General features: G+C 37.7%; 1 protein-coding gene across 1 annotated transcript in view; it reads right to left on the bottom strand.

The window, feature by feature from the left end:
• The window catches only part of LOC126183730 (probable nuclear hormone receptor HR3), a 424291-nt gene that overhangs the window by 43045 nt on the left and 356298 nt on the right, over window positions 1-24948 (bottom strand). The window contains exons 3-5 of the mRNA XM_049925936.1: window positions 12219-12387; window positions 7218-7411; window positions 1965-2222 (exon numbers count right to left, since the gene is read on the bottom strand). Of these exons, the coding sequence (XP_049781893.1) occupies window positions 1965-2222; window positions 7218-7411; window positions 12219-12387 (621 nt within the window). The remainder of the gene's footprint in view (window positions 1-1964; window positions 2223-7217; window positions 7412-12218; window positions 12388-24948) is intronic.

Raw genomic sequence — 24948 nt, 5'->3', positions numbered from 1 at the left:
AGCTGATAGCCCATGCTGCTGCAAATGTCATCGAACTGTTCGTGCAGATCGTTGTTGTCTTGCAAACGTCCCCATCTGTTGACTCGGGGATCGAGACGTGGCTGCACGATCCGTTACAGCAATGTGGATAAGATGCCTGTCATCTCAACTGCTAGTTATACGAGGCCATTGGGATCCAGCACTGTGTTCCGTATTACCCTCCTGAACCCACCGATTCGATATTCTGCTAACAGTCATTTGATCTCGACCAACGCAAGCAGCAATGTCACGATAAGATAAACCGCAATCACCATAGGCTACAATCCAACCTTTATCAAAGTTGGAAATGTTATGGTATGCATTTCTCCTTCTTACATGAGGCATTGCAACAACGTTTCACCAGGCAACGCCGGTCAACTGCTGTTTGTGTATAAGAAATCGGTTGGAAACTTTCCTCATGTCAGCACGTTGTAGGTGTCGCCACCAGCGCCAACCTTGTGTGAATGCTCTGAAAAGCTAATAATTTGCATATCACAGCATCTTCTTCCTTCGGTTAAATTTCATGTCTGTAGCACATCATCTTCGTGATGTAGCAATTTAAATGGCTAGTAGTGTATTTATAGAGAATTAAGTTTTTTAAAGAAATTATGAAACAGGGCCACAGTCCAATAAAATGATGTGGCAGAGTTCATGACAAGTGAATTAGAATATTGTAATATCAGCTGTAAGTGAAAGGATCCCCAGCACTTGATCTGCTCCAGTAATACAAGCAACAATAAATATACATATTGCTTTACCCTCAATTGAATTCTGAGCATGCGGTCCCAGGTTCGATTCCCAGTGGGGTCGGGGATTTTCACCTGCCTCGAGATGACTGGGTGGTTGTGTTGTCCTCATCATTTCATCATCATTCATGAAAGTGGCGAGATTGGACTGAGAAAAGGTTGGGAATTTGTACGGGTGCTGATAACTGCACAGTTGAGTGCCCCACAAACCAATCATCATCATCATCATCATCATCATCATCATCATCATCATCATCATCATCATCATCATCATCATCATCATCATCAACAACAACAACATCCATTTAATTGTTAAAAAGACGAAATTTCTCTATACAACCCTATAGTATTTTTATAATGAATGTGAAAAATTTTCTTCACTTTCATCAAACAAATCAAGTTTGGCCGCATCAAAATTTTGGAAGGATGAAACGAAAGTCCTAAAAATGTACATATAATAGAGATGTAGCTCTATAGAGCAAACTTCTTTCCTGGCTTTTGGCAAGAGCCCCTATAGCAGTAGGTGTCCATTCTTCACTTATTTTACTTCTTAATTATTATGCTGACTGGGTGAGTTCCCAGTAACCAAGTTTTCTGAGAATTTGTTGATTCTAAATTTCCTATTAGCAAAAAATTCAATTCAAGAATAGGGAGAAGAAATTTTTGATATGATGACATAGATATCTATGAATGGTGTTTGAAAAACTGGCATTTAGTCACAGCAAGACAGATTTACTACAGTCTTAAGATGCGATTATCTTCTCCATTAACATTTATTCAGTACTGAAAGGAGATCAAATGTATTACAAATACTGACCACTCGATAAATGTTCTGTTTCACATCTGATTGTTTAGATTTCATATTTTGTTAGGATTTTATTCTATAAAGCTAATACAACAATAATGTATGTATTTAAGTAGGGAGAAGATCAATAATTTTCTTAGGCCAAAATATCTTACAGCATATAATACAGCAAAAGATAGAGAGAGAAAAGGATTTCTTAGACACAGAGCATAATTTTTCCCCATAATACTCTTGGGATGTGTAAGGTTCAACACAACTGTCCTTGTAGAAACAGGTGTCTACACAAACAGGCATCACTCACTCACTCACTCACTCACTCATCTTCTTGGCACAGTGATGATATCTGCAAAATAAAAGTGAAGCAGCCTGCGTTAGTGGCATGCAGTGAGCCTTACTGGGGTGGACGGTTGTGGGCTCCTGGTGCACATGGTGCTCGTGGGCACCGCCGCCAGGTGACGAGGAGGAGGAGGCTGTCAGGAACGTTGTGCTATCTACAAAGCCCGCCACCAAGTTTTCGACAGAGGCAGCTGCAACAGGTGCAGCCTCTTGCTTGACCGCCACCAAACCCCCGCCGCTGCCCACCCGCAGCGCTGCATGGGGCGTGCCGGCTCCACCGGCGCCAGCCCCGGACCCTATCGGCGTCTTCCCTCCTGCTGCATGACCATTTCAAACTATTTTGACTGCCATTGCATAAGTCATATGAACAGGGCTTCATTTCAACATTACTATAACCAAATGTTTTTTCCACTCTTCCTGTCTTTGGATAAAGTCTCACTGGTCTTTAATTTTATTATTATGTTTAAGTTTTCTTCATATGAAGAAGTAACTGTAACCATCACATTGTTGGGAAGAACCACACTAGCTGTTGAGCAATCACGCTGTGAGCCGAGATATTAACTAAAAAAAAAAAAAAAAGATATAGAAAATACTGCACAGTACCACAGCAGAGACAAATCCTTTTAGTGCCATCTGAGTCTTATTGGCAACTTAATTTCCTGTAGTATTACTTACCTCTCCTATTTACATACACCATGCCCTTCCTTATTTTCCATGATAATTTTTCTTGTTTCTATTCATATCCAGCCTCTTACATTTACATTTCACAGGCTATCATATGTTTTATGGTATTAAACAGATGCTATGTAGAGAAAAATGACTGCTTGTTTGTGTATGTATATACTCCAGTTTCCATTATTTTTGCATGTTGGTAATTGTGCATATGGTAGGGAGTGAAGGACGCAATACTTCTTGAATCCTCTATGAAGAAGTATTATTGAAATTTAAAATTAGTACATTATGTGGCACATGACATCTTTCTTCTTAAATCTTCAATTTGATTTTGTTCTGCATCTCTTCAGTGCATTCACTCTAGCTAGCTAAAAATGTGTCAAATTTCTGCTCTTCTTTACTCTAATGCAATTTATTTAGCTATTCATCCTTGATATGGTTTCAAGATTGATGATTGATTCTAACAAATGAGTTTTAAAAGTGTATTTTATTTTACTACATTCATAGATAAGTTACTTTTTTAAGAATCCATCTAGTGATAACTTTATATTTATCAGCTCAATTATAGTATACATTTGAGTATTTCATCTCATATTACTTCAGTCAGTCATGCCAAGGTATTCAAATGAAGTTAATGACTTCTGATTCATCATAAATGCTATAATGTAACGATGTACAAATTTTTGTTACAGTTTTGAGTATTTCATTGTTTTGTATTTTTACATTTTTGGAGTCAATTGTCAGCTGTCAGTCACTGCAACAAGCAGTAAATTTCATCAGCTGTTCCAAACTGTCATAACAGTTCTCACAAAAGACTTTCTACACATAGCAGTACCATCTATTAACAGTCTTAGAGTCATGTTGACTTCATCGTTTCCAGTTTTGTACATGTGCTGCTAATGGGAATAGCACTATATTACTTCTATAATGCATGCTGATGTTACATTCAATTTTGTTGATGGGTTTCCAGCTAAGAGTGCAGTATTTGTTCTACTTGTCAAGAAGTTTTCACTGCAGTTGCACGAAACATGGAGTATCTTCACACATATGCAACTTCAATGAAATTCTGTCTAATCTAACCTGGTATCTTATACTGCAAATATTCAACAAAAACAACATTGGGCATGCACCAAGGAAATGTAATACATCTCCAATATTCTCAGTATACATAGATTATATATCAGATAGGGTCAGCAGCAGCACCAGAATCAAAATTAAAAAAGATAAATGTTTGCTGACAATGAAGTTGTCTACAGGAAAGTATTGGTATAGAATAATCAAAAAGAAAAGCAGAAAGATTGACAGAATTTCCACTTTTAATGAAAACCAGCTGCATTGAGATGTGGATAAATTCAAGATAATTCCTATAATAAGGAGGAAGAACTTTATAGTCTCTGGTTATAAGATTAGTGACAAACATCTGGAGAATGTCACTTCATCAAAATATATAGAGAAGCAATGTAAAATGGGATGAGAACATACAACTAGTAGTAGGGAAGACACATGTAAACTTAAGTTTGTTGGAAAGGTTCTGGTAAAATGCAGTACAGCCATAAAGGAAATAATATGCAAGATACTACTGCAACCAGTTTTAGAATATTGCTGTAAGGTTTGGAGTCTTTAACAAGTAGACATAACAGCAGACTCTGAACAAATCCAGAGTTTCACTGATGGGATTGCGACAGCTGATATAAAATTATGACAGAAATTTTTGGGAATCTGTGGAAAAAAAGCTGACTTTGTTCTTAAAAAACTGAGTTGGGTAAAATTAAAGAACCAGTATTTGAATAATACTGTGGAGCAATTCTGCTGCCACAGTCAAATTTCTCACATAGGGGCCATGAGAATAAGATGACAGGCATATAAATATTGATTTTCCCTTAAGCTCAGTATGCAAGTTGAATGTGACTGTGGCTTGTCAATCATAAATGTGGAGGTAAGAACCCAGTTTCAAATGCACCAAATACTTCTAAAATTCAATGAGAACAACAATCACATATGCACCATTATGTTAATTCTTCTGGATCCTGTCAAAAGTGATATCAATCTGGGTTTCATTCAGTTATTAATTTTTAATTTCTATCAAAAGCATGTTAACAGCCAATACTATTAAACTCTGGAAATCTAAAGCAAAGTGATTGGAACAATACAGACTCACAGCTCCACTGGATTGTCTTAATTCTCTATCAGAACACAGGCAAGAATCAAGCAGTCTCCATCAAGATCAAGTGCTCCATCAAGATCAAGTGCTACTATTTCTTTCTTGGAATTATGAACATCTTTCATATTTAATTCTTGAATAGTCTTATTGTCTGGAATGTTTTTCTCATTTGTGGAATAAACATGAACCATTTGTTTGAAAAGTTAGTATTTCTGTTACCCTCTTTGTATGCATCTATGGATGCAAATCAAGAAGTAGTTTCTTTCTATCTTTAGTTAATTGCAGTTGTATTTTTAAGACCGATTTCTTTGTAAATTTACACCCCCATAGCTGAGCACTCAATGGGGCTGACAGTCATGAGGGTAACCTGTGTTTGATATCTGGTACTGTCAGATTTATCCTCAGTAGGGGGATGGGAAGAGGGTGCACTCAGCCTCACCAGGCCAACTGAGGAGCTGCCCGACTGATTAGTAGTGGTTACAAGGTCAAGAAATCCAATAGTGACCAGGAGGGTGCTGACCACATGCTTCTTCCTAACACATATGATGATGCCATTGGCAGAGGATTGTAGTAGTTGTTATATTTTCAACATAAGATAATGAAATCTAATGGAGTATTCCAGTGACAGTTGATCTTCATTAAAAGTACTTGTGCAAGTAGTCTGGCTTATATAACCTAGTTGACCTCAAATCCTATTGGTGTAACAATTAACTTTTGCTTTATTACATTCAAATGTAGCAATCTCTTTCCCCCTGATGATGACAGTGCCACGTCAAAGGAAAGGATCTGTAAGACACTGAAGGCATTGACAGCTATCGTAACCGCTCAACTACCACCAATAAATCATAAGGATTAGTCAAATCTGGATCCAAAGTACACATATCTTGCTTGCTACTGTCCCACATGTCATCAATAGAATTGAGACTAGTGATGTAGGGGCCAATTAAGCACATCACATCTGAGCAGTGTTCCTCGAACCAGTCTAACATAATATGGGAGTGATTGGGAGGTGCAGTGTTTCGATGTAGATATGAGTTGCTATAAGTGAACAAAAGGACCTAGGTGATTGAACAACAGGTTCCTGTATCATTCTTATGACACACTTATCAGGAGTTTCATTTACCTCATGTAAGATTATACTATACTACATGGGAGTGTTGCTGAATGTTACCCTTCTGGCTAACAGAAGCCATCACTTCATGTGGTCTCTGAAGTCCTCTTACCAGTCAGCATTGTTTACCAACTTATATTGATCCTTACTACTCCAGGTGACAGTTTCCATGCTTCAAGCATCTAATGGCAGCATTCTTGCACCAATGTTAATCTTTGTTCCAAATAACATGTGACGAGTGAAGGTACTACATACATGGGTTGTGGCTTTTGAAGCACATAACAAAGAGACTGTGCTGGATGGTTTGGCTGCTTGTTGGTTATTGTTTTCCAGCACTGAATTAGTGAGAGATTGTGTGCACTATGACCTACCTATCTCTTGATAAAGGTATTATAGTTGACACTGAACCCTGTCTTTAACACATTGTTGCCCACAGCAGATCGTTCTGGGTGTGGCAGCTTTCCCTGAATCAAGGTAACCATAAACATCATTGGCATATGAAAGGTCCGGTACATGCATGGTGTTGGAGATTCTGTCACAGGCAACACCCATGCTCTGGAAATGGCCAAGTATTCTGGTGCCACACCTTTTTCTGACCCTGCAGTCAGATATCATTCCAATAACCATGACATTCAAAATAATTTCATTTTCAGTGGTGACATGTAACTCTTATCCAGTTTTCCATGAGTGTAAATTACATGACAAAAGATAGGATGGATTTTTAAAGAAGTAATAAGAGGAGAAGGGTTAACTGCTCTTAAAAAATAGGTACCTTCAATTTCAGGCGAATTTTGCCATCACTATTGAAACTACTTTAAACGTCAATTGTCTATGCCTTTCATTAAATGGATGGTATTTGTATTACCTGTTTTTATTGTTTATTTGGCACACTTCTATCAGGCAAAGATTTATGTAAAATCTGAACTCTTCTGTGAGATTTACATTATTGTGAGTAAATAAAACATTTGGTAATACATAAACTACCACTAATACAAAAATAAAGCCCTGATAACATCACAGAGACAGACAGTAAATAAAATGATCAATAGGAAGAAAGCAGGCAGTTCAAAACTGAAGATGCATCACAAATTACCATTATAAATTCAAACAAAATCTTTGATTCATGCTGTTAATGTGTTAGATCTCTGAAGAAGCATTACATAAATTCTGAATATCATTAATTTGCTATTTTCAGTTTTAAAACTTACAAGTAACATCATTAACAAATGTAGTTCAGCAAAAACCAACTTATTTTCTAGAATTATTGTTATGAGCCATGTCATCCACAATTTCAATTTAAAATACAAATTTTAATCAATTGGCTTAAAAGTCTTTGGTAAGAGATGAACTGGAATAGAAAATACTCACCTGTGCTAACACTAGCCACAATCCCACTATCAGTTGCTAGCTCAAGACTTTGTGTGCCTGGGCGAGGATCATATGCGGTCGTGCTGTCAACATAGTCTGCACTAATATCGTATGTCATTGCTTGTACTGGTGCTGGCGTATAGGTGTAGCTTGCTGCAGGTGTGTAGCTGCTCAGATCATTGTTATATGAATAACTGGAAAAGAAATTTTTGACATAAGCCATATATTCTGTAGTAAAACTGTTTGTTAAAGAAGGTAGGTACATCTGCTGACTGATTTAATGACACAAATTTTCCTATCAGTTAAGTAGATATAATTGCTCTTTCCCTCCCATTGACAAAACAAAATCTCCCAGTAAAATATATATAAAGTACACTCTCTCAATCAATAAGGACAGCATTCATTAACACCTCTGCCTTTCTTGTCAGTATCTTGAGTCTTATGTAGTGCACACCCTGTTATGACATTGCAGAAGGGTACTTGGTCAAAACTTGCAGGGTGCATCAAAGCTACAAAATGTATTCACAGTTCTCCTAAATTTACAAAGTAGTTTCCATAAGATGATCCAAAGAGGTCAGTTGTGAAATTACCTATGATTATCACCTATAATTCTTACAGCATAGCACTTTTATTCAGTTTCTAAGTCAATCTTTATATGATAATGATTTCCATGGATCTGAAATGAGTATATCATTAGGTTGTAAAGTATGCCAAGTATTTACCATGATTATCATACAAGAATGGTTATGAAGTACTAGGATATGTAAAGCCTCAGATACAATTTAACTAGACTTAGATTTTAATGTTAAAATATGCAAAATATTTGTACATGAAAAATAATAATAATAAAAATAAATAAATCCTCTAAGGAACAGAAAATTATTCAGAAATGTTCTATTTAAGCTACTATCTAAACTTTAAGAAGTCAGAAACAACATATTTTATAAGTGCTGGAGGAGCATTGTACAGTTTTACAGTCTTATACAACCTGCTGTTGGTCATCTGTTTAAATTTTGAAACTAGATTTAATAGTAAACACTGATGAGCCAAAACATTATGACCATCTGCTTCATAGCTTGTTTGTTCATCTTTGGAATGAAATACAACACTAATTCTGTGTATCAGGGATCTGACAGTTTGTTGGTATGCTTGTGGAGGTATGTGACATTAGTTGTCTATGCACATGTCATGTAATTCATGTAAATAATGGGCCACTGATTTGTAAACACGGTGATGGTGTCTGGTAGCAACACAGATGGGTTCCATAGGATTTACATCAGGTGAGTTTGGTCGCAGTGACGTCAATGTGAAATCACTATAATGCTCCCCCAACCACTATAGCATGGTTCTGGCTCTGAGACAAAGACAATTATACTGATGAAAAATGATATTACCAGTGGGGAAGACATCAAGCATGAAGGGATGTAGGTGGTTCCCAGCAGTCAGTGTCTCTTCGATTACAACCACAGATACAAGTGCAGGAGAATGTATCCCATAGCATAATACTGTTCCCACCAGCCTGAATCCCTAGCACACTGCATGTTTTAAGCCACCGTTCACCTTGATGACAGCATTTGTGGAGACTATCACCAACCTAGTGTAGCAAAAATGTGATTCACCCGATGAGCCAACATATTTCCATTGATCAATGGTTGAATCCCAATGGTCCTGTGCCCACTGCAATCATAATTGATTATGTAATTGGATCAACATGTGAACACATAGGGGTGATCTGCTACAGAGCTCCACATTCAACAATGTACGATGAATGGTGTGCTCCAAAACACTTGTGCATGTACCAGCATTGTGCTCATTCAGTAGAGATGCCACAGGTCTTCATCTATCCTACGTCACAGAGCAGATGAACTTCTGATCCCCATGTTCTATGAAGAGTTGTGGACTTCCAACCATTCAGAGCCTAGTGGTAGTATCACTGTTCTTCTACCTCTCTCTGCAGATGCACACAACAGCAGCACATGAACATTTGACCACCTTCGCCATTTTCAAGATTCTCATTCACAGGCTCTGTGTAATAATAATATACCCTTTGTCAGAGTCACTTACCTCAACAGATTTCCCCTCTAGGGTGATCTGTCTACATCTGCTCCGCTTACATACATTTGTTACTGCATCATGTGCCTACAATTCCACCAGGCGGCATCCAGCATCACACTAGGCAGTGGTCATAATGTTTTGGCTTATCATTGTATTTGCAGAAAAATATTTCTACTCCTTGGAGAAAAAAAATTTGCAAAAAGTATACAACAACAGGTTTTATAGGATCTGGAAGAGCACTGGAAATATTTATGATATACTCTTGTACTATTTCCTGTTCTAGAAGCAATGAAATTACATTTTTCTATGTAAATTAAGTTTCAAGAACACAGTATATGTTATGTATCTTCACTTGGTGATTATTTTTATTGTCAAAATACACAACAGCTATACTGTATTGTGTTACCAAAATGAGATTTTTTAATAGATCAGATAAGTTTCACAATAGTGTTCATTCATATACATGGAAACATCCATAATTACTTTTTAATTGATCTCTGATAGTATGTCAGAAGTGAACAATTCTTTTATGTAGTCATCATTCTAGATACAAATAATTTTACATGAATATCATTATGAATGAGAAAATATGGGGGCGCAGAATGAGGTGAGAGATGTAGTTATGGCATACTACTTCCGTATGTTAAACACAACTATTAATTACGATTTCTATTATTAACTATATATATATATAAGATAGTTTGAGACCCACTATAATAATAATAATAATAATAATAATAATAATAATAATAATAATAATAATAATAATAATAATAATAATAATAATAATAATTTTATTGTCGTTCAGCTGATTACAGCAATAGACAAAGTCAAGAGCATATATTTCTACATAAACTACTATATCGAAGTTTTGGTTTACATAAAATAGGTACACGTTAGAATACAGTATTTTCATCTTCAAAGAATTCATCAATGGAGTAAAATGGATTGTTCACTAGTAGCTTGTATAATTTAGCTTTAAAGATATTTACAGGCAGTTCTTTAAAGTCAGCACTTAGTCTATTCAACATCCTTAGTCCAAGAACTAGGTAAGAGTTATGCGATTTTGATAATCTATGATATGGTACGTCTACAGATGTTCTGTTTCTAGTATTATGGCTATGAATATCACTTCTCAACATAAAATTAGACACATTGTTTCTAATGTACATTAAAACATTGTAGATGAATAAGTTTACTACTGTAAGACACTGCAATTTAATAAACAGAGGTTTACAATGTTCTGTTTTATCAGAATCCGTTATTATTCTTATTACTTTCTTCTGTAAAAGTAAAATGTCATTTACATGACAGCTACTACCCCACAGTAAAATTCCATAAGAGATGATGCTTTGGAAGAAGGCAAAATATGCTGATCTCACATAGTCATTGGGAACATGTCTTTTTAAATTTCTAATTAGATAAATAACTCTTGAAAGCCTAGCCAATATATTTTTAATGTGTGGTTCCCATGTCAATTTATTGTCAATAGTAACACCTAAAAAATTAACAGTTTCTAATTCCTGGTAGTTAGGAATCTCTCTGAGGCTAAAGTAAAGTGTCTGGGTTTTGTTTTCATTTAGCAAGACTCAAGTTATTTGTGTACATTACCTCAACTGGTTCTTTCAGAACTGAAAGACTGCCAAGGAAGGCAAAGTGTAAGTGCCTGCTTAGGTTGTGCATATTTCAGAACAGCTGCAAATCTACTAATGTTTAATGTTATCTATAGTTACTGTCATGAGTTAGTGTCATTACAGCACACATAATTCATGGGAAAATTGTTCTGAATGCAATAATGGAAGGGAAATTGTAATGGTATGGACTGGAGGTCATTAAAGCAAATTGTCACTTCTAATAAGCAGTCAAATCTCATAAATATAAGATTGAGATTAAAAAAGATCTAAATAATACAGAGACAATAGAAAGAGTTCTTTGAGAATAGCATTAAGAAACTTCACACTTGAGGCGCTATTGACCTCTTATAGACCAAGCAAATGCAAAAGAAAGATTTCCATTCTGCAGACAGCACAAAATATGGACTATTGACAACACCATTGTCCAACAAGTCTACTTTTAAAATGTCTCCTGCTATAGGGGATGTTTACACATGCAAAATATCATAGGAAATTTATAATCCAGCTCTGTTCTCCCAATTGCAAAGCATGTAGAGGGATCTGCAATGATTTGTATTATCATCTTGTAGACTATGGTGTGTCTTACAGTTCATACTGGTGAACACTGATTTGGGGGTGAGGGGGGAGGGGGGCTGGACTACTGCAAGATGCCCGTCTGGTGTTTATTATAAACATTTTGAAAATTGCGTGAATGTATAAAATGAAAGTTTAATTTATAAAGTTTCAATTTATGACAAAATGTATCAACTTCTTTGTGAGAAAGCCACAAGAGAGGATAACACATAGGATTATTACAATTATCACTTTGAGCGCTCTCCCTTCATTGCCTTCTTCAACATCTTGTTGTGAAGTTGGCCATGAAGCACAATAAAAGCCTCCATTAAACTTACTCTGGGACCTGTCATGGCTTTCCAATCGGCCTGCAAAGTGGGAAACAATTCTTGGCCAGTGATCTTCCCCTATTATCTCTGATAGCTCAGATTCTGCATACTAGAAATGCTATAAAATCCCACCAATTACCAGACACAGTTTATACATATCAATTCCCAGGAAGATTAACATTGTTTTAGACACAAGAGGTGGCTCAAGATCTCGTTAGATGGATAATCATGTTAGTAAACCAAATTGATGTACAACATGATGTGGCCACTAGTCAGGAAGGGTTCTTTTTTTAAAATAAAAAAAGAAAAAAAGTAAGAAGGTTCTTGGAAAAGCACGGCAGGAGTAATAATGGACAAAGAGCTACCAAAGAATGTGATCACTGCAGCAACAGTAAGAAAGGGAGAGTGGAGAACAAAGTGGCTTGCCTCACCTGCCATTGTAGGCAGACTGCAGCTGGTCGGAAGAGGAAGGCGTCTGCTGGTCAAAGACAGAGCTGTCTGGTGCCGTCTCCGTCTGCGCACGCAGCTGCGCGCGGTGGAAGCGCACCTCGTCCTCCACCTTCTCGCGCTGCTTCTTCGACATGCGCCCAAATTTCACCGCTGTGGACACACCACAACACATTTGTCAAATTTTCCTGCTTATTGTACTGCATGCTGAACCAAACAGGAAATAAGACTACAATTCATCTTGTATTGGACTGCATCGGGGGAGGGGGGGGGGGGGGTGTTTAAGGAAGCAAACTACTGGTTTGTCTGTCCCTCCATCCTGGGAATGTCAAATCAGTAACATCCTTCTGAAAGGAAAGAGATGGACACTTAAAATAAACATCAGTAAAATAGCTTGGTATATAAAAAGTGGAAGGGAAGGATAAAATCAGGTCATGGAAGTACACAGGCCAAAGACAAGTGAAGGCCCTCCAGGGTATTTCAAAAAGCAAGGGGCACACCTTTCGCATGTAACAGGCAGGCACCCGATCATTGTAAAAAAAAAAAAAAGCAACAGTGCCCCAGCACTCACCTGAAGTGACTTGCACAATCCACAAAAAATATGGATGAATGTGATGCTCACTACTCATAATTACTAATCCAGAGCCTTCATCTCAGTGTCACTTCATGGTCACCCTGTTGTATCAACCATTTGTTTTTAACTAGTATCAGTGCAAGTGAATGGGAAACAGGTACACAAAATGGGGAAAAAAACATTGCCACTATGGGCCTGATGTCATCTGATAGTGTGTGTAGTGAAACATTATGAAATAGTGTGATAAGTGTGTATGTAGTGTCTATGTATCATGTGTGGTGCTCGGTAGTGATAAACGAACAAATAGTGCAGCTCCATATTGTTACATTATTGAATAATTTCTTTGAAAAACAGTATTGTGTACTAGGGATAAACCGAATGAGGTCATGCTGTTTGGAATACACTCGCCTTCTAGTCAGGAAGATGAAGGCTCCACTCTCCAACCTGATTTAGGTTTTGCATAGCAGACTACTTGTTTTTAAACTGTCATTCCATGACATGTCCAGTATCCTTGTAAAAGTGATCTACACATGAATTAATCTACTACTGTCACTTCATATTGGTGAATTTTCCTCTGAATTTTACAGAAAGCTCTCCACTTATTACAATGTTGAGCAGCGTCATATCTTCAAGAGCAGGTATTAGCTTTAATACATTTAAAGTTTAAAACATCAAATGTTATTAATTCCACTGCAGTGAACATGAGGACATGAAATTTAGTAAGAAGAAAGTGTCTTTCATATGGCTATAAGATGATATAAAGGGGGGATTCAAAGTCTGTCTGTGAACTTTCAAAGGTTGTCCAAGAAATGTTGGATGATTTGATATAAGGAATGGCCTCCAATGGCTCATCCCCAAATTATTATGCCCACCAAGAACCAAACAAAACATCTTTGAACATGTTTTCACCTACTTATTGTAAGATAACACAGTTCACAGTTTGCAGACCTATTTCTTTTCAAAATCATGAGGTGACAGTATATCCTGCATGACAGCTTAGGAACCACCTTAACACACACTTTGGACTATGATGGACTGGTTGTTCAGGGGGTTTCTGGTTCCATGAACAGCTCAATCCTGTTGATGGGTATCTTTTGTGTCATGATAAGAGCTTAGTATACGACACTCCATGCAACACTTGTATGACCCTGGTTACTAAACTGAAATAATCAGTCTCTGAAACTGTGTGTGTGTGTGTGTGTGTGTGTGTGTGTGTGTGTGTGTGTGTGTGTGTGTGTGTGTGTGTTTTAAGACAATGATTTAAAAATAGGTATTATGCAGGTTTTTAACAGGGTTGGAACTGTAACTTTTTATGGCTATGTACAAGTTGCCATGCATCTTCCAAAATATTAAAAATACTCCACACCCCTGAGTCTAGCCTACAGCCCCCTACAAACTATTGTATGTATGCCCCTGTTCTATGGTATGTCATTACACTATGTCATCAACCTGTGGTAATTTGTCAATGCAGTTTACATCTACAGTGCGTGGTAATGCAATATTTGACCTGGGAAGTTTGGATGGAGAGTGAAGATCCCACAACATATAACTGAGAATATCTTAGAAAAGGTGATTCTCCATTGCCTTGCATTGTCCTGTGTAGATGGTGTCTAGCACATAAATTTTCAATGTAGATGACTGGTAAATGCATATCAGGAGAACTTAAGTCTATGTTGTCTTGGATGGAATAAGAAAGTATAGCTTTGAGGTGGCATCTTAGCATTCCCATACAAAGCATGGAGAGGCAAAGTTAGTGACTTTTGAACTTACATTATAACACAATGGAAAAGTGCATACTAACACACATACTGATAATCAGGATTTATGCACCAGTATTCTTGCTAACTGAGCAGTTAAACAGCTATTTTAAAGTCTGCATTCTGAGTTGTGAACTCATTATTTGTGTTCCGGTAATACTGTCAGTGCAATTGAGACACACAATGGTAAATGTCATAGTCAAAGTGCTTGTGAGCATAAAATATGCAGTGATCAAAAGAATGACTTAGTTGTCATGAACAGTATCTTGTGCATAAACTTGCCAATACCTATGCAGGAGTACAAGACACTGCGTACTTACTGGCCAGCAAACAGGAAAAGCAGAGTACACAGTAATGAAGTCTAATCACCCATTTGTCATGTGTTTGGATCTGTAAGTGGAGTAGAATCCTTAACCGACTTCATCTTTGCACTTTATCTCCTAGTGGTGATACATTTTTCCTCCCTGCCCCTGTAGTTCTCTTCCAGTTGTCCTTCCAATGGCTCTCCACCTAATACTGCACATAGCATACTGCATAACTTTTTGAGAGACTCAACATATATTGTGTTTTTGTTTTTTATGTGGAACAGTTCCTCATTCACAATGACCTGTGGGCACTTTATACTTAATTTATCTAAATTGCTGAAGGAACTTATTAAGGCACTGGACTCACATTTTGGAAAGACAGTGGACGAAATCCATGCTCAATCATCCATATTTATGTTTTCCATCATTTCTCTAAATATCTGTAAAGGCAAATGCTGGAACAGCTCCTTATAAAAAGACAAGGCTGATTTCCTTTCTCATCCTTCCCTTTTTGATTTTGTACTCTGTCTCCAATGACATTATCAACCGAATGTTTACCTAATTTTCTTCCTTTCCATATTCCCTGGAGCTATACTGAGTTCTCAAACCCCGTATCACCAAAACAGATTCGATCCAGGGCTGGCTCACCTCCCTGTGTGTTAGAAGTGGCATGTCAAAGCCCACCCTGCTGTCACAGTCATTCAGTGTGGATAGTTTCATTCAGTGCATGCTGCAGACGTGTTTAGTGTTCCGACTTTAGTGTTTAGTGGACTATTTTATATGACTGTATTTTATTCGTTTTTCTTTAGTCTCTTAGTGTATTGTGAATTAAGTTTGCAGTGGATGAATTTGTAACCAAAAAGGCGTGCTTGGAAGTTGATGATACTGCAAGTCAACCTCCAACAATTATTGTGTCATCAATAGATAGGGGAAGATTATTTCAGAATTCTTGGTTGATTAAATAGATATGGCTAGGATATGAAGCATCTACCGAAAAAGTTTTTTGCAAAACCTGCAAAGAGGTAATGCTAAAAATCTATTACAGTTTTCTACAAGAAAAAAAAAAGGTGCATCTACTTCCATAGGGTTTATTAACTGGAAAAAGGCTTTGGAAAAATTCCGTCTTCATGAAAATACATGAATGCATAAAGAAGGTGTTCTGAAACAATTGTATCACAAACTGAAGTGTGGCCTCTCAATTGAATGAACAGTTAAATAGTGATATGAAGAAAGGCCATTTACCTCTTGAGACAATTTTTACTACCGTGCAATTTCTATGCCGACAAGGACTAGCAATTAGAGGGCACAAAGATGTAAACTCAAATTTTTTTCAATTGTTGGAACTCCAAAAGAATGACATTCTTGAGTTTAAAGACTGGTTATGGCTTTCGGGGTATAAGTGGACGTCCCACAATATTCAAAATGAGAGCATTGATCTACTAGGAAAGTCTGTGTTGAGAAAGGTATTGGTTTCAATCAAGAAGACTGAACTTTTTCTATTGTGGGTGACAAAACAAGTGATTCTTTGATTCATGAACAAGTGTCATTTTGTATTTGTTCTGTTAATAATTCCTTAATCAGCAACGAAGACTTTATTGCCTTATACGAGACCCCCAACACTGAATTACAAACTCTGTTTAGTATTTTAAAAGACGTTTTTGCTCATCTTGATTTATCACTGGATAACTTAAGAGAACAGTTCTATGATGCTGCCTCAAATATGAGAGGGAAGTTCAAAGGACTGAAAAAGTTAGTTTTGGATATACAACCAAAAGCACGTTATGTACACTGCACTGCTCACAGTTTAGACTTGGCAGTTGTAGACAGTCTCCGCCATATTATGGCTTTAGCCAAGGACTTAATAAACACCGTAAGGGAATCCAACAAAAGATGGGACTTTTCAGAAGCATACGCTGCAAGAGCGCCAAAGACCAAGCTGGTCTACGACCCCTTTGCCTGACTCAATGGACTATGCGAGCTTCTAGTATCTTGAGAATATTGAAAAACTTTGAAGAACTTCTAGAGTTTCTTGAAACATTTTCTGCAGAGGACAAAACAGAGGCAGGTTACAAATGTGCAGGCTACCTTGAGTCAATGTTACAGATCAAGACTTATTTCTTTTTACGTCTTTATTGCCTTGCAGTGAACCTGGTAGAGGATGTCAGTGAAAAAATTCAGTGCCCTCATCCAAATGCTGCTGATCTTGAAAAATATATGAGGACTTGACTTGTATATTGAATGCAAGGCGTGATAGTTTTGAACACTTTTGAGAATTGTGTTTAAAAGAAAGACCTTCACAAGTTGATGATCCTTCACTTCCTCAGAATCGCAGTATACCAAAGATGTATGAAAGCAATTAATGCAGCTCACTGCACACTTTCAAAACCCCAAAGGAATACTACAAATCTATTTACATTGAAGTTTGTGAAACGGTACAATTTTGCATAACTGAGCGGTTTGCTTCAACTGAACACACACAGGTTATTGCAGTTGAACAAGAGTACTTGCTTTTAGTAAACAGAGGTGAAACAAATTTGGAAAAATCAACTAAGTTTTTCAAAAATGACCTAGACATTGAGAGACTGTCCTTACACTTGAATATGTTAGCCGATAACGCTAATAAAAACAACTGGTCTTAAAAAACATGTGTGATGTAAGAAAGTACATTACACAAGAGCCTGCAGTTGGAGAAATGTTATGTGAAGTAGTGAAGTGCATTGAGCTTCTTCAAGTAGTTCCAATCACGACAGCAACATCAGAAAGGTCGCTTAGCGCCCTTAGACAACTGAAGTCATATCTCCGATCAACAATGGCACAGAGGCGATTGAACAACTTAGCTATTCTTCATGCCCACCGAGATGTTTTGGATGAACTGGATATCCTACCAGTCATCAACGATTTCATATTCAGTAATCCAGTCAGACGGTCGACATTTGCAACTTTCTAAAGACACACTAGCGCTAATAATGGCATTGAGAGCAATATTAAAAATCTTTATAAAATAGAGAATTAAATACATACATAATGTTAAATTTTCAATTTCGAAATATTAGTACTAGTTTAGTACTGTATTACTATAATAGTGTGTCAGTTATTTTCAAATACTCAAATATTTTTAGGGCGTAAGACCCAAATAAAACCCGCAATTTACAAACTTTTTGACTGAAAGTATTAGGCATACTGCATTAAAGCATTAACTTTGAGATATTAGTTTTGTTTAATGAACCCTGAGACTTATTTAAAGTCAGCTTAAATGAGCTATTTCACTTATTAATCAAAGTTCTATTACTGTGCGACAGCAATATTTGATGTATTATTCTTTTAATGATAGTTTAGGATTTATTTAAATATAATTTCAGTCTTTTCAGAGCTATATATTCACTGATCTGTAATAGTCTGTAAGCATGATTACTACTGTAAATTAAATTAGCTTTTTACGAAAATATCGTAACTGTTCATGTTTTGTTTCTTTTTTCAAAGCAAAAAAATGTTTCAGGCTTTTCGAGTTTCCCGGAGTGTCGAGTTATCGAGAGTCCAGTTTTTGGGGTTCTAATGTTGATCATAAGACTAAAATGCTTAAAAAACTTAAAACTCACTATTTTTCAACCAAAATTTAGAAAATTTCCCGGGGCAAGATCCCCAGTACGGGCTACCCCCCCCCCCCCACCCCACCCCCAACCACATCCCAATATTTTTTATAAGTCGGCGCCCCTGATGGTACCATACACACAGATATAGTGTTAGACTCTAAATTTACCTTTTCATTGTTGGTGAAGAGACGTGGTTTGACTTATGGATGGTCGGATGCACTACAAGTGACGCATGGTGTGGGATGTCTGTCAAAACTACGACTCTGAGATCTTTTACGAATATATTTGTGTAGGATGGCATATATTTTTCCTATTCTTACATTCCTAACTCAGTTATAAACATTAAAGTGCTTGTTAGTCATCCATTTCTCGCCTTGCATTTAATATATCGTACCGCATTAAACCACAGACTGTCTGACATATTCATGTTTTACTTCAAGTGGGAAGTTGTAAATGCACACTATTCCTAGCCCCAAATCATCATTGTTGATAGTAACTTCACTCGCGATATAGGTACAATGTGAGAAACTGACTGTTCCATTAGTTTTCGACGTTACTTGTACACCCGCCTCGCCATCAATCACATCGGAGTCCAATTCCATCCCTTTGTTGCAGCCCTCGGTTAAAGTGCACTTATGGTGTCCATGGCTCTTGCACTGTCTTGGTGTTGGTAGTTCTTTGACGATGGTTGCAATCAGTAGAGTGATGGTTATAGTGGCCACTGAGATTCACTTACTCTAATGATTTCTTTCAGCGCAAGATACGAATGGATAATATTTGTTTTTGATATAAAGACCGCCAGAGTAACTTTTACTGATCTGATTGTTATGAATTTCAACATTGGTAACTGATTTTTGCATTTATTTCTCGAAAGAATAAAAACTAGATCTGTAGCGAGGCCCAAGGCCTAGGTTATGTTGGAATATGACTATTTGCTTGTGAGTTAGGAAAGCCAACGAATCTCATTCTGAAAGTACGATTGCGGTAATAGATTGATGTGTAGCTTGGCCCGAGATATACGTTCCGATTTTGCTCAAAGTTCCGCCAGTGTGACTACCTTCTAACCTGAACTGAATTAAATACAAGTTAACTTTTTTTACGAACCATTTGCATCAACATAACTACTCTGCAGTTCACACTTAGTGCATGGCAGAGGGCGCATCGAATCACTTTCGTTTCATTTCTCTACCGTTCCACTCTGTAATAGCGTGCGAAAATAACGAATACTTAAAATTTCCACGCGAGCTTTGTTTCATTTTATTGTAATGATCACTTCTCCCCACGTATATGGACGTCAACAGAATATTTTCTTATTCGGAGTAGAACGTTGGTGATTGACGTTTCGTGAAAAGATCTCGACGCAAACGAAAACGCTTTTGTTTTAATGATCGCCACCTCAACTCGCGTGCCATGTCCTTTGAAACCTTCGCCCCTATTCGGCGATTTTTATGAACGAGCATTCTGGCTGGCCACCGACAACTGCCTCACGATTCGTCGTATTAGGTTCCCTTTGTTAATCATGCGAGATGTTATCAACATCGGCACGCAACAGCAGCTGACCCTTGAAGTGCACCTCTCCAAACGATGCGTCCACACACGATACCTTTTTATTTTCAATTTTGCGCATGCGCTTGCATTTCCAACAATGCATGCGCAATTTTGCATGCGTAATTTCCTCTAAATGTAGTCGTGCGTCAAAGGTCATTGTTTCCCGGAATTGTTGGGAATCTCTTGCACTGTTTAGCAGACGACAGGCAGCTGTGGCCCACGTGGGATTCGTTGTGTAGTGTGTTGAGGTTATTCCTTAAGGCGATTTATGTGCAGTAATATCTGTTGACTTCAAAGAAAGCATGCTGAAATTTACAGATGGTTATAGACAAAGAGAGATCATGTGGAATGCCGCTTCTAAGATTATTTAAGCAAACAGTTGAGATTTGATGCCCTGAGCGCTAAGTATTAGAACAAAAGTCTCCGATCATATCACTAATCAGAATAATGTAAGTCTCGAAGTAGGAAAACAGAGAAACAGCAGTCTCCAAATGTATGAAAAGTGCATATGAAAACTGTGGACGAATTTTCATGTTTTTTCCATTTTCATGGAGACCTAATAACACAACAACTGAGGAACTTGACATCGGGACAACAAAAATCTGGGATAGGTGGAGCTCCTCAACAAACAACTAGAAACTGAAATGAATGACACTGATAATGCAAAAAGAGACAAAACTGGAAAACACAATCTCCGTTCTATTGGATGCTGGTGCCTACGGCATTACGGTATTTGTCGAGTGAGTGTGTTAATCTATATACAGGGTGTTACAAAAAGGTACGGCCAAACTTTGAGGAAACATTCCTCACACACAAATAAAGAAAAGATGTTATGTGGACATGTGTCCGGAAACGCTTAATTTCCATGTTAGAGCTTATTTTAGTTTCGTCCACCTACGCTCAATGGAGGACGTTATCATGATTTCATACGGGATACTCTACCTGTGCTGCTAGAACATGTGCCTTTACAAGTACGACAACATGTGGTTCATGCGCGATGGAGCTCCTGCACATTTCAGTCGAAGTGTTCGTACGCTTCTCAACAACAGATTCGGTGACCGATGGATTCGTTGAGGCGGACCAATTCCGTGGCCTCCACGCTCTCCTGACCTCAACCCTCTTGACTTTCATTTATGGGGGCATTTGAAAGCTCTTGTCTACGCAACCCCGGTACCAAATGTAGAGACTCTTCGTGCTCGTATTGTGGACGGCTGTGATAGAATACGCAATTCTCCAGGGCTGCATCAGCGCATCAGGTATTCCATGCGACGGAGGGTGGATGCATGTATCCTCGCTAACGGAGGACATTTTGAACATCTCCTGTAACAAAGTGTTTGAAGTCACGCTGGTACGTTCTGTTGCTGTGTGTTTCCATTCCATGATTAATGTGATTTGAAGAGAAGTAATAAAATGAGCTCCAACATGGAAAATAGGCGTTTCCGGACACATGTCCACATAACATTTTCTTTGTGTGTGAGGAATGCTTCGTGAAAGTTTGGCCGTACCTTTTTGTAACACCCTGTATAATCTCCTTTGATTAAACTTGTGTAGGCAGTTAGACAGTTCATGGATCATTTGCACGATAAATTGTAACGATGTGGAACGAGTCATTTTACATTCACGTCGCAAATTAATTTGTAAACATGACCACATGCTGAAATTTATTAGTTTTTTATTATTTATTTATTCTTATTTACATGTACACATACGTCAGTAAGTAATCCCTACCCACCACCTTTCACACGTTACAGCAACAGAAATTCTTCAACGGCATAGGAGTTGTCAAGGACACCTTTTTCAGTTTCATAAGGATAAGTTATCGAAAATTTTAGTTGCAGCATTGTCCACTCCTTTTGGTGCTAAAGACAGCCTTAATGTGGAGCAATGAATGTCGTTTTTTCCATCCGGTATTGTAGATCATAGATCCTCTTGAACTGCAAAGGATTATTTACAACATGCATCATGAGGGAATAAATATACTGTGAAGCAGTAGCCAGAACGTCCAATTCAAACAGATGTCTACATATGGTCGTGGGTGAGCACGAGATCATACAGCAGTTTTTGAGCTATGAAGACTGTCTTTCTTAAAGATGAGTTACTGGTAGCCCATTATTCCATATGACATTATTAAACGATAAGATGCAAAATATGTCAACATACTGACTTGCCTCTCCCCAATATAGTCAATGATACTAAGTGCAAATGTACCTTAACTAAGTTGTTTTAGGAGTTCCAAAACGTACTTTTTCCAGTTTACATCCTCATCAGTATGGACACCTACTGTGACTCCCACAATCAAATGCCTTCGAAAAGTCGCAGAATATCCCAAATGGCGCTATTTTATTATTTAAGGCTTGCAAAATTTGGTGAGTGAACATGTCAATGGCATCTCAGTAAAGCAACTCTTTTGAAACCCAAACTTTGGTTTACTGAGAATATTATTGTATTGTATTATTGCACTGAAGGTGATGTATTCTAGAATATGTTAGTTATGCATTACATATTTCAGATATGACTGGGCGTACCACATGGGATAAATCTTTAGTATGCTGTTAGAAACGGCATGAAAACCAGATGAGCTTTTATGTTTTAAGAGGATGTATAATTTTCTTAATGTAGAAGGAGGAAACAGTGATACATTCATATGACAATTTTATGAGCTACTTTTTTTTTCAACATACTGGTGCGATTTTTTTCTTGAATTATTTGTCCCTACACTTTCCGCTATATTTAAGTAATGATTATTAAATATACTTGCTACCTGTGACTCATCATTTAAAGCCATTCAGTTCAGTGATGTTATGCTGTTCTGTGACTGGTTGTTCTGTCTCGTTTCACTACATTCCATATAGCCCTTAAGGGTTTTTAGAATACAAAGTACAAATGACATATTTAAAGTCAATTAACCTTTTCAGAGCGACTAAGAACCTCCTTTAAGTATCTCTGAGTGTCAGGAATAATCACTGAAATGCCCTGCTTTGGAACGTAAAACAAATGGCTCAAACTGGTGTATAAGTCGCCGGTTACTATCTAACGAAATGTTATTGCCGGCCTTATCACTGCAGTTTCCCAAGCAGGAAAATCTTAAATCTCTTTGCGATCTTCTGAAATACGCAAACAAAACGTCGCTGACACTGTTTCTTGTACCTCTGTTATTTAGATACTGTTTTACCGATCGTTGCGTTTCATCACAATAAACGCAGCACTAACTGCCGTGCAAATAAATGGACGCATAGCAAGGTGCTACAACAATTTGGCAAGTGTGGACATGACAACATCCGTACGTACGTGCGTTCTTTCTATTACTTTTTGCGAATGTGTTTTTGTTCCAATGCATCAGCGATGAAGACATGAAGACTTGTGGACATGTCATTAGAACAGTGGTTCCCAATCTGGGGCTAAGTACTGCATGAAGTGTAAACTGTGGTTTTCGGAGAGGGGGTAAAAATAAAAGGGTTCAATTTTATTTCGGTTATGAAACTTGATTATTATTAAAAAAATCATTACTATTAATAATGTTTCGTAAGACTATAAAACTGATTACACAAGTTGCCAATAATTACATTTTTTTCGAATACTGACATTAACGTGCGACACAAGTGAGGTGGGGGTTTCAGTTTGTGAAACAAATGCATGAAAAACGTCTTCCCCAAATAGTCCATCTCCTACACACGTGCACCAAGCATCTGCAAGAGTAAAACTAAGACACATACATCACACATGCTTAACTACCTCATGAAAATGCATTCTCCAAGTTGTACTTGTAAGTTCGCGCAATAGACCATAAATTGCGTCATTATTTACTTTCCAACAACAAAAGAAATAATTGACAGCATAACACAGCAGTAATTACATAATGTGTACTACACTGCCGCATGGCCTACACTGTATTTGTATTATTATTATTATTATTATTATTATTATTTTATTGCCAGTGATGAGACACAAAGCACTGGTAGCCTCAAGTATTCCAATTTCTGCCACTTCAGAGGAAAGGAGTCCTGCAATTAAGCGATTTACGAACAGTAGGCCTAAACATTGTGCACGCAATTTATTTTGGTTGATCCTAAAGGGGGGATGCAGCGTGTGGTTTAAACTAATGTCGCTAGGAGTGGTGCGGACAAAGAATGTTTTGTACCAAGTTTCTACCCTCAGTGTGAATGGTAAGCGTTCTTTTCCGATAAAGAGTTAGAGGTATTTGAGGTAGCACTCATGGTGCACTGAGAATTGCTTCGTTATTCTATTAAGGAAAAAAAAAGATTGTTCTAAATAAGCATTACAAATTGTCCCATGAGCTCATTAGCTCATCGTTTAATAAAACCTCTACAAAATCTAAGAATCATTTGTCTTTCATCATTTTAATAATGCAAAGGAAATTTTTATTTTAACGATTTGTTAGGCTTAAATGTTGATGTAGAGGAGTGGATACTAGCTAACATGGGGTTACACTCTGGGTAATGGTTTCATAAAGCTAGGGAACCACTGCTTCAGAATAACCTCTCATCAACACTTTTGGTGTTTCGTGGCCTTATGTTCTACTTACGGTATTCACAAAGTCAGGTAAACAACGGAAATAAGCCAGCCTGAGCGACGAACACTGACAAAAACATCCGCTAGTGGCGATGGCTAGGACAGAACTGACCGTCTGAGCACGCCCCCAAGCCCGATTCGAACTTTCATTATCACTGTTCGCCGCGCGGTCTGAGGCGCTGCAGTCACGGAGTGTGCGGCTGGTCCCGGCGGAGGTTCGAGTCCTCCCTCGGGCATGGGTGTGTGTGTTTGTCCTTAGGATAAATTAGGTTAAGTAGTGTGTAAGCTTCGGGACTGATGACCTTAGCAGTTAAGTCCCATAAGATTTCACACACATTTGACCTTTTTTTTGTCACTGTTGTTTCCATCTTCGATTCCGTCAGGCCCCGGTAGCTGAGTGGTAGTGCCGG

Source organism: Schistocerca cancellata, chromosome 4, assembly GCF_023864275.1.
Source record: "Schistocerca cancellata isolate TAMUIC-IGC-003103 chromosome 4, iqSchCanc2.1, whole genome shotgun sequence".
Taxonomy (NCBI): Eukaryota; Metazoa; Arthropoda; class Insecta; order Orthoptera; family Acrididae; genus Schistocerca; species Schistocerca cancellata.
This window is presented reverse-complemented; position numbering and strand designations above follow the sequence as displayed.